Source organism: Petromyzon marinus, unplaced genomic scaffold (assembly GCF_048934315.1).
Source record: "Petromyzon marinus isolate PM22_M1 ecotype Great Lakes invasive population unplaced genomic scaffold, UKy_Petmar_22M1.pri1.0 PM_G_Scaffold_19, whole genome shotgun sequence".
Lineage (NCBI taxonomy): Eukaryota > Metazoa > Chordata > Hyperoartia > Petromyzontiformes > Petromyzontidae > Petromyzon > Petromyzon marinus.
Window position 1 is genome coordinate 2,938,526 of NW_027422750.1, and position 13,292 is coordinate 2,951,817.

Sequence of the window (13,292 nt, forward strand, 5' to 3'; positions counted from 1 at the left end):
GAGAGAGGCGCACCTCCTCCTCCACCACCACCACCTCCTACTCTCTCTCTCCCCGCACCCCCTCCTCCACCACCACCACCAACTCCTCCGCTCTCTCTCCCCGCACCTCCTGAGACCTTTCCCTGGCCCCTGCTCTCAACTCGCCCCTCCCACGCCTCCTTTCCTCACCCACCAACCCCTGCCGCCCACGGATACGACGGCTCCTCTATCTCACGCCGTTGTTGCCGAGGGTCGCTTTATAACGACGACGAGGACGTTATAAAGGGAATGGGCGATGTCTAATTAACATGCTAAGAGATGTCAGCATGGGCATTCAAAACACAAACACGTTTCAACTCTGGATTATACGAGCCCAGATATCCTCCCTGAATGCCCCCCCAAAACAAGAACCGTTTAAGCCAGGAAAACAACGTGGCACAAAGTGGGGATGACCCTGCTGAGGCTGCGGTGCCTCAAATATTGGAAGAAGTCACCCCCTGTGGTGGCTGGCTGAGGTGCCATCTGTTGAGGAAGTACTGAAGGCGATCCGGAGTCTGAGACCAGGAAAGGCAGCGGGCAGAGATGATCTCCCAAGCAAAATGCTGAGGGAGGGCGGCGTTTGTGCACAGACTGCCCTATATGACATCATAACAACAGTCTGGACCACTGGACGGGTTCCGCAGAATTGGAAGGATGCCCTGGCACACACTGTAACAACTACAGGGGCATCTCACTCCCCAGTGTGCCGGGAAAGGTCCTGGCAAGGATTATTCAGCATCGCCTTGCCAGGCACGCTGAGGAGAGGCTTGCGGAGCCCCAATGCGGTTTCAGGAAAGGGCGGTCCTGCACAGATGCCATGTTTTCTGTCCGTCTGCTACAGCAGAGGTGTAGGGAATTCCAACAAGACCTACATCTCTGCTTTATTGACCAGGTCAAGGCCTATGATACCATCAGTAGGCATGGGCTCTAGGTTGTTCTTCGTGCTTTTGGACTACCTGACCCTCTGCTCACGATCATTAAGGACCTTCATGATGGTGAGTGGGCCCGGGTAAAACTATGTGGCCGGGAGTCAGAGACATTCCCTGTACACCTTGGGGTGCGACAGGGATGTCCTCTAGCTCCCACATTATTTAACATCTATTTTGACGACGTAGTTTGTGAAGCCTTCAATAGCTGTACCGGGGGAATCTCCATATGGTACAGATATAATGGGAGGCTGATCGATGCCCGGGTGCAGTCAAGGGATGGCTCCCTATTGCTCAACCACGTTATATATGCTAATGATTTGGTAATAGCTGCTCATTCAGAGGAGGAGTTGGAGACGCTGCTGCTGAGACTGGAGCGTGCCACTAAGAGGTGGGGCCTTACCATCAGCCCCACCAAAACTAAGCACCTGCCTGGGTATTTTGTACCATCGGACACTCCACCTCCACAACTCCCAATCGGTGATGGGGCAGTTGTGGAGAGAGTGGAGAGTTTCCCATACCTGGGCAGTGTGCTTATCACCGGCTCCAGTTTAACTGCAGAGGTCTCACTCCGAATCAGTCGAGCGGCAATATCTTTTCATCGGTTGCGTAACGCTATCTGGAAGCTACCTGGTCTGTCGCTCCGCACTAAGCTTCAGGTCTTCTCGGCCACGGTCATTCCCTCCCTTTTCTACGCTTGCGAAACGTGGACCCCCCTAATGGAACATCTTCGCCGGTTAGAAACATTTAGGCTGGCCTGCCTACGATCCATCCTGGGTTTAACCAGACTCGATTGTGTGAGGAGCTCACAAATCCTTGAAAGATCTGGGCAAGGTCCCATCGGTGAGCTCCTCCGGCGGGGAAGGCTGCGATGGCTGGGTCATGTAGCCCGCATGCCCAGCCACCGCATGCCGAAACAGCTTTTGTTCGGCCGGATTGAGGGGGCTAAGCGGGCGCGGCACGGGCTAGAGAAGAGATGGAGTGATGTGGTACAGGAGGACGTGGAGCTGAGTGGACTTGCCGATGACTGGTACCAGCGGTGTCAAGATCGGCCTCTGTGGAGGAGGCTCGTGAAGGACGCTACTGGCCAGTTGGAGGTAGTCGCCCTCCAACAACAACGGAGGGCAGAGGAGCGACGCTCAGAACAACGAGCGGAGCGCCGGGTGGCTGAAGCACAGCGGGTTGGCACAGTAGGGGGCACAGGTGGTGCATCAGCCAGTCGACCCGTGGCACCTGGGTCTGCCCCGTGACCTCCTGCCAGCGGGCGTTCGACACTTCACGTGGCCTCAGGGTGTACATAGCCTGGCACAAGCGTCGTGGTGACGTCACCGCCACTTAGTGGCGAATGGCGGTTGTTGTTGTTGTACAGTGTATATATTCTGTATGTACACTGTGTGTACAATGTGTGTGTGTACACTGTGTATACCCTGTGTGTACACTGTTTGTGTACACTATGTGTATACAATGTGTGTGTACACTGTGTGTGTACACTGTGTGTGTACATTGTGTGTGTACACTGTATATACACTGTGTGTACACTGTGTGTGTGTATACTGTGTGTGTACACTGTGTGTACACTGTTTGTGTGTATACACTATGTGTATACTGTGTATACACTGTATGTCACTGTGTGTGTGTCACTGTGTGTGTATACACTGTATGTCACTGTGTGTCGCTGTGTGGGTCACTGTGTGTTTCACTGTGTGTGTCACTGTGTGTACACTGTGTACACTGTATGTACACTGTAAGTGTGTACACTGTGTGTGTACACTGTGTGTATACCCTGTGTGTGTACACTGTGTATTCACTGTGTTTGTACACTGTGTGTGTACACTGTGTGTGTGTACACCGTGTGTGTACACTGTGTATTCACTGTGTATACAGTATGTGTGTACAGTGTGTGTACAGTGTGTGTACACTGTATCACTGTGTGTGTACACTGTGTGTGTACACTATGTGTGTCACTGTGTGTGTGTGTCACTGTGTGTGTGTCACTGTGTTACTGTGCGTACACTGCGCGTGCACACTATGTGTGTAAACTGTGTGTGTACACTGTGTGTGTACACTGTGTGTGTCACTGTGTGTGTGTGTTACTGTGTTACTGTGCGTACACTGCGCGTGCACACTATGTGTGTAAACTGTGTGTGTACACTGTGTGTGTACACTGTGTGTGTACATTGTGTGTGTACACTGTGTGTACACTGTATGTGTGTACACTGTGTGTGTACACTATGTGTGTACACTGTGTGTGTGTGTACACTACGTGTATAGTGTGTGTGTACACTGTGTACACTGTGTGTGTACACTGTGTGTGTGTACACTGTGTGTGTGTGTGTACACTGTGTGTACACACACTGTGTGTGTACACTGCGTGTGTGTACACTATGTGTATAGTGTGTGTGTACACTGTGTGTGTACACTGTGTGTGTACAGTGTGTGTACACACACTGTGTGTGTACACTGCGTGTGTGTACACTATGTGTATAGTGTGTGTGTACACTGTGTGTGTACACTGTGTGTGTACACTGTGTGTGTACAGTGTGTGTACACTGTGTGTGTACATTGTGTGTACACTGTGTATAAACGGTGTGTGTACACTGTGCGTGTGTACACTGTGTGTATACACTGTGTGTATACACACAATGTGTGTGTACACTGTGTGTACACTGTGTATAAACTGTGTGTGTACACTGTGTGTGTACACTGTGTGTGTGTGTACAATGTGTGTACATTGTGTGTACATTGTGTGTACACGGTGTATGTGTACACTGTGGATACACTGTGTATCTGTACACTGTGTGTGTACACTGTGTGTGTACTGTGTGTGTGTACACTGTGTATGTACACTGTGTGTGTACACTGTGTGCGTACACTGTTTGTGTCCGCATTGAACCGAACCCCCGGCAAGGCCATCTACTTAATGACGAGAGAAAATTCACACGAAATGTACAGGTTACTTCCAAAACACACACACACACTTTGTCCTAACATCACATATTCAATGTGTGACCCTCAGACAAAATGTTACATGTACGCGCACAGTCAGACAAGTATTCATTCTAAGTTATTGACGGGCATATTAACAAAATTGAATTACTGCAGCGAAATTGACGGCATCACGTTACATCGTATTAACAAGAAGTTATTTTACAAATACGCACCGTCTGCTTAACAGTGTATGTACAACGTACAATTGTTGCGTCATTCAAAACGAGTAGGCCGTTGCATGCTGGCGTCTGGGTCAAAATGAAGCAAATTCCAAACATTACGCTACAAATAATAGATCACGGCGTTTCGATGGCAACACAAGCAATCGTCATCAGGTGGGACAAGCACAGCAGCAAGAAGAAGAAACTGCTGGAGTAGGCGCCTACTACTTCAGCAGTTTCTCTTGCTGTGGTTGTCCCACCTGATGACGATTGCTTGTGTTGTGATCTAAATGCCGTGATCTGTTATGTTTCTACCCACTTGGTGACTTTACCGAAAGAACTCAAGAGTGTGGATTCCTGCAGTCACGAAAGCTTCGAATCAAGATTGCCTACAAACTACACAACTGAGATGACGGATCAATCTTCGCCCCCTACTGACAGGCTCTTGTCCACATGCAGGCCGGTGCAGGGCCACCACCTTGTGCCACACAGGGGCAGCTGCTACTTGGGGATGCTCTTCGAGTGTTTCAGACGAGGTACGACACAAAACTCCGAGTTGCCGAGGCGATAGAGCAAGCACCATGTAAAAGCAATTATTATAACATAGTGAATGCTTGGGGGCTTGTCTCTCGCTCCTGGTTAGAGATCTACCCAACCCACAGGTCCACAAAGACTGGCCACCCTTACTCTGCAGGTTGAACCTAGGAGCTGAGTGTTCAACTTCACGTTCTTGTCATTAAAGGCCTGTGACAAAGGTGTATCTATTGTAGCGACATCGTCTCTGGCTTACACATCTACCGGGTCTCCACTTGACTTTGTATTGTCTCGGAGGAAGTCCACCCACACCTCCACTTCCACAAACTGCTGGGAGTTGCCTCGCTCTGCCTCACAGTCAGAATTCTCCTCCTGCTTTACGTTGCCTCCATCGATGTGAAGGTCCCATTTTGGAGTTGAATCTTCATCTTCACATTTTACCTTCACTTCTTCGCTCTTCACCATCACTTCTTCGCTCTTCACCATCACTTCTTCCCTCTTCACCATCACTTCTTCACATTTCACCATCACCTCTTCACATTTCACCTCGATACCTTTAAAAGTGTCCAAGCTGGGATTTTCTTCCGGTTCGTGTTTCATGAGGGATGGGCTCATTGCGGCACTTTGACTTTCACAAGCTGATTTCAGACTCTGACTCCGCTCCTTGTGGATCTTCTGATGCTTTTGTGTTCTCTGGTGTACTTGAAGATTTGATGACTGTGAAAATGCCTTCCCACACACACTGCACCTGAAGGGTTTCTCTCCCGTGTGTGTTCTCTGGTGTTTTTTAAGAGTAGATGAATCTGAAAATGTCTTCCCACACACACTGCACCCGAAGGGTTTCTCTCCCGTGTGTGTTCTCTGGTGTGGTTTAAGAGCAGATGAATCAGAAAATGTCTTCCCACACACACTGCACAAGAAGGGTTTCTCTCCCGTGTGTGTTCTCTGGTGTGTTTTAAGAGCAGATGACCGTGAAAATGCCTTCCTACACACAGTGCACTTGAAGGGTTTCTCTCCTGTGTGTGTTCTCTGGTGTATTGTAAGAGCAGATGACCGTGAAAATGCCTTCCCACACACACTGCACTTGAAGGGTTTCTCTCCTGTGCGAGTTCTCTGGTGCTGTGTCAAATTTCCAGTCCGATCCGTGCTGTATGCACGCTGGTCGCATTGTTGACTTGTCGTACCGAGCTGCTGTGCTGACTGCCTTTGCTCCATCAGACCAGCGTCAGCTGCAGACAGAAAATAAGAATATCCACACCATCTACACGTCAGTATCGAGCCATGGAGGAATGAATATATACAGTCACACGTGACTTACACGTCTATATTCATTCATATATTCACGACTAGCTGTACTACCCGGCTTCGGCCGGGACTTGGATCCACCACGTCGGGTCGCCTTTGTCTCCCCAGTGGCGATGTTCACACCACAGCAGTTAATCGTTTGAGGCTGAGTCGACCTAGGGGAGGCCCAGAAGCGGTTCAAATAATCGTCGCCGGTGGTGGCCATGAGTGGGAATCGAACTCGGGTCGCCAGGTTTGTAGCGTAGCGTAGCGCTAACCGCTACACTACAATGCGTTACGCTTCCACACACACAGACACACAGACACACACACAGACACACACAGACACACACACAGAGACACACACACACAGACACACATACAGACACACACACACAGACACACACACAAATACACAGACACACACAGACACACACACACAGACACACACAGACACACACACACAGACACACACAGACACAGACAGACAACGCTAACCGCTACACTACAATGCGTGATCCTTCCACATGCGAGGGTCACGTGACAGATTTGACGTCACAGCTCACTTGCCGTGCAAAAAATCTATACATTTATTGAGCTCCTCTCCCCCCTTAAAAAAACACAAAAGTGTATTTGTATAATGTTTGCACGGTGTACAGTCTGCAAAGTACCCACATGGCAAATTTCCAGTTTGTTGCATGTCGGGAAGTACGCTAAACATTTTGAAGAGACACAATCACAACTTTGCCTTTTATATATATTTGGAGATGCAGTGAAAAAGCTTTCCCAAATTCATCACGCGGTTTCAGTTGTTAGATTTTCAGTTTTATTTATTTTGGAATAGTCCCGTGAGCCATTCGGCTCTTGAATCGGGTGCAACCACAACAAGCAAAAAAACAAAAACACGACCAAGAAAAACATCTTACAGTGACTATGTGTGACTGTGCAAACAGCACTGTCATGGCACGCAATGAGAGGGCAAATGTCATAAATATTCCTGTAAGCCCTCGCATCTTCAACATTAATGTTGCCATAGAAACGTTGTGGGGTGTTTTGCTTCATTTAAAGAAAGAAAAATTATTATCTGTTATTTTAATTTTATTTTCCATCTACGTGACTTTACCGAAAGAACCAAGAATATTAATTCCTGCAGTCACCAAAGTTTTAAGTCAAAACATTCACACACGTTGACAAAGCCTCACCTTGTGTTGTTGTGGGCAGGTCGCTTCTGATAACAAGAGCGGTATAGCAGCTCAAGCGGGCTTGGCCTGCTAACAAAAGAAAATAAAAACTGCGTGAATATTTACAATAAAACAAAGTTACAAAGTGGCGAGCCGGGTGAAGACAAATTAAACTTAAGCGAGATAATTAAAGTAAACGCAATCAGGCGAGGGCAGGAGGCAAGGCCCCGCGTGGCTAGGCCCCGCGTTGTAAAGTTCCAACCTGGACATCGATTCCCATGCTCGCTGCTACTCAACTGACATCCCTACGAGAGGGAGAGAGAGGCTCTACCTTGGTAAACAACCACAACCACCACCACAACGACCACCACCACCACCACAACGACCACCACCACAACGATGAGAATTTCTCACCTCGGATTTCAGTGCAAGCGCGCACACGGCAGCTTCCTGTTGCCTCGCGACAGCAGGAAGTAGTATGACGTCACTTCTCTCCCAAGAGCGGCTCTCCAACTGAAGACATTATGTTAATGAGGCCGGCCCATATGTGGAGGGATGGGGGCGTGGGCGCTGAACCCGTCGCAATAAATTCGCGACGGCTTTAACGGATACATTATGTTAATGAGCCGCCAGTCACTGGGCGTGATGAATACTAGGTGCCTCGGTGAATATATATGCTCTGACTTTAACATAGCTATTTCTGTGACCAGTTACAAGCTAATCACTCAGCTATTTCAATGCTAAATTCTATGCTAATTCCTTTGTCAAGGGGTACCTCTGCGGATGTGTATACTTTAACTTAGCTATTTCAATGAGCCATTTCAATGCTAAATTATATGCTAATTCCTTTGTCAAGGCGCTTGGTCTTTTTCTTCTCACACAGCTTAAAGGTCGTGATCTAAGCGTGGCTTCTTCCACTCCAGCACTGTAATCCAGACAGTCTCGTCCCTTCACCTGATGAAGGCCGCTTGTGTTGTGGCCGAAACGTCGTGATTTTTTGTTAATTTTGTTATTTTATTTTCACCTACGTGACTTTACCCAATAGAACCAAAAAGTATGGATCCTAGCAGTCACGAAAGCTTTAAATCTAGAATTTACCCAATAGAACCAAAGAGTACTGGGCGTAGCTTTGCCCAAATAAGGATTGCCACTGGAATGATATCGGCAGTGACCCAAGTGGAGGTGACATGCTCAAGAGCGCGGTGGACGGGGTTGGGGTGAATACCTTGGTGACATGACGTCACTAGCGAGGTACACCTCCCCCTGGCATTTCACGCCGATGAGGTAATGCAGAGTGGTGATGTCACAGAGTTGGAGTTTAAGTTGATTTAGATTCATTTTCCATTGCTCCCTCCCTTGGGTGCGTGAGCTCAGCAACAACGTGGACATTATTGTCTATACACTGTGTGTGTGTACACTGTGTGTGTGTACACTGTGTGTATGTGTACACTGTGTGTGTGTGTACACTGTGTGTGTGTACACTGTGTGTGTACACTGTGTCACTGTGTGTCACTGTGTGTGTACACTGTGTGTATGTACACTGTGTGTACGTATATACATTGTGTGTGTACACTGTGTGTGTACACTGTGTGTGTGTACACTGTGTGTCACTGTGTATACACTGCGTGTGTATACACTGTGTGTGTGTACACTGTGTGTATACACTGTGTGTGTCACTGTGTGTCGCTGTGTGTGTCACTGTGTCACTGTGTGTGTGTCACTGTGCCTGGCACAAGCGTCGTGGTGACGTCACCGCCACTTAGTGGCGAATGGCGGTTGTTATGTCACAGTGTCACTGTGTGTATGTCACTGTGTCACTGTGTTTACACTGTGTGTGTACACTGTCACTGTGTCACTGTGTCAGTCACTGTGTGTGCACACTATGTGTGTCACTGTGTGTGTACACTGTGTGTGTGTACACTGTGTGTGTGTGTACACTGTGTATACACTGTGTGTCACTGTGTGTGTACACTATGTGTATACACTGTGTGTCACTGTGTGTCGCTGTGTGTGTCACTGTGTCACTGTGTGTGTGTGTCACTGTGCCTGGCACAAGCGTCGTGGTGACGTCACCGCCACTTAGTGCGAATGGCGGTTGTTGTGTCACTGTGTCACTGTGTGTCACTGAGTGTGTACATTGTGTGTGTGTACACACAGTGTACACACACACAGTTTACACTGTGTGTCACTGTGTGTACACTGTGACACAGTGTGTACACTGCGTGTGCACAGTGTCACTGTGTCACTGTGTGCCACTGTACACTGTGTACACTGTGTGTGTATACACTGTGTATGTACCCTGTTTGTGTCCACATTGAACCAAACCCCCGGCAAGGCCATCTACTTAATGATGAGAGAAAATTCACACGAAATGTCCTTTTCAATGAAGTCTTCCAGATGTAAATTGATACAAGCTTTTAATGAGGAAATAAAATCATCTAATTCAAAACACAACACAATTCAAAGATGTTTCATTTTAAAACTTCAAAACGGAGCATGGGGTACTTGCGTGAATGCGTCCTTCGTGTGCAAATGTTGTGACTTTCCTGGCCTGAAGGCAGTCAATGTGTTGGACCCTTATTGGTGTACAGCGTCTCAACAACAGCAGTGGGGTTTGCTTCAACCGATGGTTACGAACATCCAGACGTGAATCAGCAAGGCGCATTTCTAGTCCCAGTTAGACAAAATCTACGTCAACACGTAAGACTAAACTACAATTCGTGTTGTAGAGAATGTACCTCCTCCTATACGTGTAACTTTCAAGTGGTATGCCTTGTAACTGATGAATGATCCGAGCATGCTCCCTATTTCAAAGACGATGAGTTGCTCCCGAGGCAGACGCTTCGTGAAACACAAAAGTACCCTTTGACCTGTATCACAAGAACAACGGGTCTCACCTGAGTTCTCTGTACAGGTTACTTCCAAAACACACACACACACTTTGTCCTAACATCACTTATTCAATGTTTGTTCCTCATACAAAATGTTACATGTACGCGCACAATCAGACACGGTATTCATTCTAAATCATTGACGGGCATATTAACATTGATTACTGCAGCGAAATTGACTGCATCCCGTTACATCGTATTAACAAGAAGTTATTTTACAAATACGCACCGTCTGCTTAACAGTGTATGTTCAAAACGAGTAGGCCGTTGCATGCTGGCGTCTGAGTCAAAATGTAGCAAATTTAAAACATTACGCTACAAACAATAAATCACGGCGTTTCGATGGCAACACAGGCAATCGTCATCAGGTGGGACAAGCACAGCAGCAATAAGACGAAACTGCTGGAGTAGGCGCCTACTACTTCAGCAGTTTATCTTGCTGTGGTTGTCCCACCTGATGACGATTGCTTGTGTTGTGATGTAAACGCCGTGATCTGTTATGTTTCTACCCACGTGGTGACTTTACCGAAATAACTCAAGAGTGTGGATTCCTGCAGTCACGCCAGCTTCGAATCAAGATTACCTACAAAGGACACAACTGAGATGACGCATCAATCATCGCCCCCTACTGACAGGCTCTTGTCCACATGCAGGCTGGTGCAGGGCCACCACCTTGTGCCACACAGGGGCAGCTGCTACTTGGGGATGCTCTTCGAGTGCTTCAGATAAGATACAAAACTCCGAGTTGCTGAGGCGGTTAAGCAAGCACCGTGTAAATACAATTATGATAACATAGTGAATGCTTGGGGGCTTATTGTCTCTCGCTCCTGGTTAAAGATCTACCCAACCCACGGGCCCACAAAGGCTGGCCGCCCTTACTCTGCAGGTTGAACCTAGCTAGGAACTGAGTGTCCAACTTCACGTTCTTGTCATTAAAGGCCTGTGACAAAGGTGCATCTATTGTAGCGACATCATCTCAAGCTTACACATCTACCGGGTCTCCACTTGACTTTGTATTGTCTCGGAGGAAGTCCACCCACACCTCCACTTCCACAAACTGCTGGGAGTTGTCTCGCTCTGCCTCACAGTCAGAATTCTCCTCCTGCTTCACGTTGCCTCCATTTATGTGAAGGTCCCATTTTCGAGTTGAATCTTCATCCTCACATTTTACCTTCACTTCTTCGCTCTTCACCATCACTTCTTCACATTTCACCATCACCTCTTCATATTTCACCTCGATACCTTTAAAAGTGTCCAAGCTGGGATTTTCTTCCGGTTCTTGTTTCATGAGGGATGGGCTCATTGCGGCACTTTGACTTTCACAAGCTGATTTTAGACTCCACTCCTTGTGGATCTTCTGATGCTTCTGTGTTCTCTGGTGTACTTGAAGATTTGATGAATGTGCAAATGCATTCCCGCACAGACTGCACTTGAAGGGTTTCTCTCCTGTGTGTGTACTCTGGTGTGTTTTAAGAGCAGATGACTGTGAAAATGCCTTCCCACACACACTGCACCTGAAGGGTTTCTCTCCCGTGTGTGCTCTATGGTGTTTTTTAAGAGTAGATGAATCTGAAAATGTCTTCCCACACACACTGCACCTGAAGGGTTTCTCTCCCGTGTGTTCTCTGGTGTGTTTTAAGAGCAGATGAATCTGAAAATGCCTTCACACACACAGTGCACTTGAAGGGTTTCTCTCCCGTGTGTGTTCTCTGGTGTGTTTTAAGAGCAGATGACTGTGAAAATGCCTTCCCACACACACTGCACCTGAAGGGTTTCTCTCCCGTGTGTGTTCTCTGGTGTTTTTTAAGAGTAGATGAATCTGAAAATGTCTTCCCACACACACTGCACCTGAAGGGTTTCTCTCCCGTGTGTGTTCTCTGGTGTGTTTTAAGAGCAAATGAATCTGAAAATGCCTTCACAAACACAGTGCACTTGAAGGGTTTCTCTCCCGTGTGTGTTCTCTGGTGTTTTTTAAGCGTAGATGACTGTGCAAATGCCTTCCCACACACAGTGCACTTGAAGGGTTTCTCTCCCGTGTGTGTTCTCTGGTGTGTTTTAAGAGCAAATGAATCCGAAAATGTCTTCCCACACACAGTGCACTTGAAGGGTTTCTCTCCCGTGTGTGTTCTCTGGTGTATTTTAAGAGCAGATGACCGTGAAAATGCCTTCCCACACACAGTGCACTTGAAGGGTTTCTCTCCCGTGTGTGTTCTCTGGTGTGCTTGAAGATTTGGTGACTGTGCAAACGCCTTCCCACACAGAGTGCACCTGAAGGGTTTCTCTCCGGTGTGTGTTCTCTGGTGTGTTACAAGATCAGATGAGCATGAAAATGCCTTCACACACACACTGCACCTGAAGGGTTTCTCTCCTGTGTGTGTTCTCTGGTGTTTTACAAGATCAGATGAATGTGCAAATGCCTTCACGCACACACTGCACTTGAAGGGTTTCTCTCCTGTGTGTGTTCTCTGGTGTTTTTTAAGAGTAGATAAATCTGAAAATGCCTTCCCACACACACTGCACTTGAAGGGTTTCTCTCCTGTGTGTGTTCTCTGGTGGTTCTGAAAAACTGATGGCCATGCAAATGCCTTGTTACACACAGTGCACTTAAAGGGTTTCTCTCCTGTGTGACTTCTCTGGTGCCGTGTCAAATTTCCAGTCCGGTCCGTGCTGTATGCACGCTGGTCGCATTGTTGACTTGTCGTACCGAGCTGCGCTGAGTGCCTTTGGTCCATCAGACCAATTCTGCAGAGGAATCGTCAGCTGCAGACATAAAAAAATAATATCCACACCATCTACACGTCAGGCACAGAGGAATGCACACGTGACTTACACGTCTATACTTATTAATATATTCATGATGTAGTGAAAAAGTTTCTCAAATTCATCAGATTTGATGAACGTGCAAATGCTTTCACGCACAGAGTGCACCTGAAGGGTTTCTCTCCACGGGCTGTGATGGCACACAGTGAGAGGGCAAATGTCATTAATATGCCTGGAAGCCTTCATATCTTCAAGATGAATGTTAACCCAAAACTCTAAGCACACAATTTCGGCTGTCTGACTACAAAAGGAATATTTATGAGAGCTAAATTCAGCTGACATAGCAATACTATTTGTGTTATGCAGAAATTAATGTTCAATCGCAACTTAGAGGTGTGAATCCAGGCTCAGATGTCCTTGAATGCTGGGATGAACAGTTCTGACTTCAGCTGAATGTGTGTGCTGTGTTCACCTCCTGTTTCCATTCTTACAAAGCGTTCCAGAGGAAAACAAAAATAAACTATTGTTTTGATATAACCTCCGTGTTCA

At 47.3% G+C, this 13,292-nt stretch overlaps 1 protein-coding gene across 1 annotated transcript in view; it reads right to left on the reverse strand.

The window, feature by feature from the left end:
- LOC142912139 (uncharacterized) overlaps positions 1-12,715 on the reverse strand; it is a 41,805-nt gene extending 29,090 nt beyond the window's left edge. The window contains exons 1-2 of the mRNA XM_076060457.1: positions 11,549-12,715; positions 5,108-5,749 (exon numbers count right to left, since the gene is read on the reverse strand). Coding sequence (XP_075916572.1) covers positions 5,108-5,749; positions 11,549-12,715 — 1,809 coding nt within the window. The remainder of the gene's footprint in view (positions 1-5,107; positions 5,750-11,548) is intronic.
- Between the last annotated feature and the right edge of the window lie 577 nt (positions 12,716-13,292).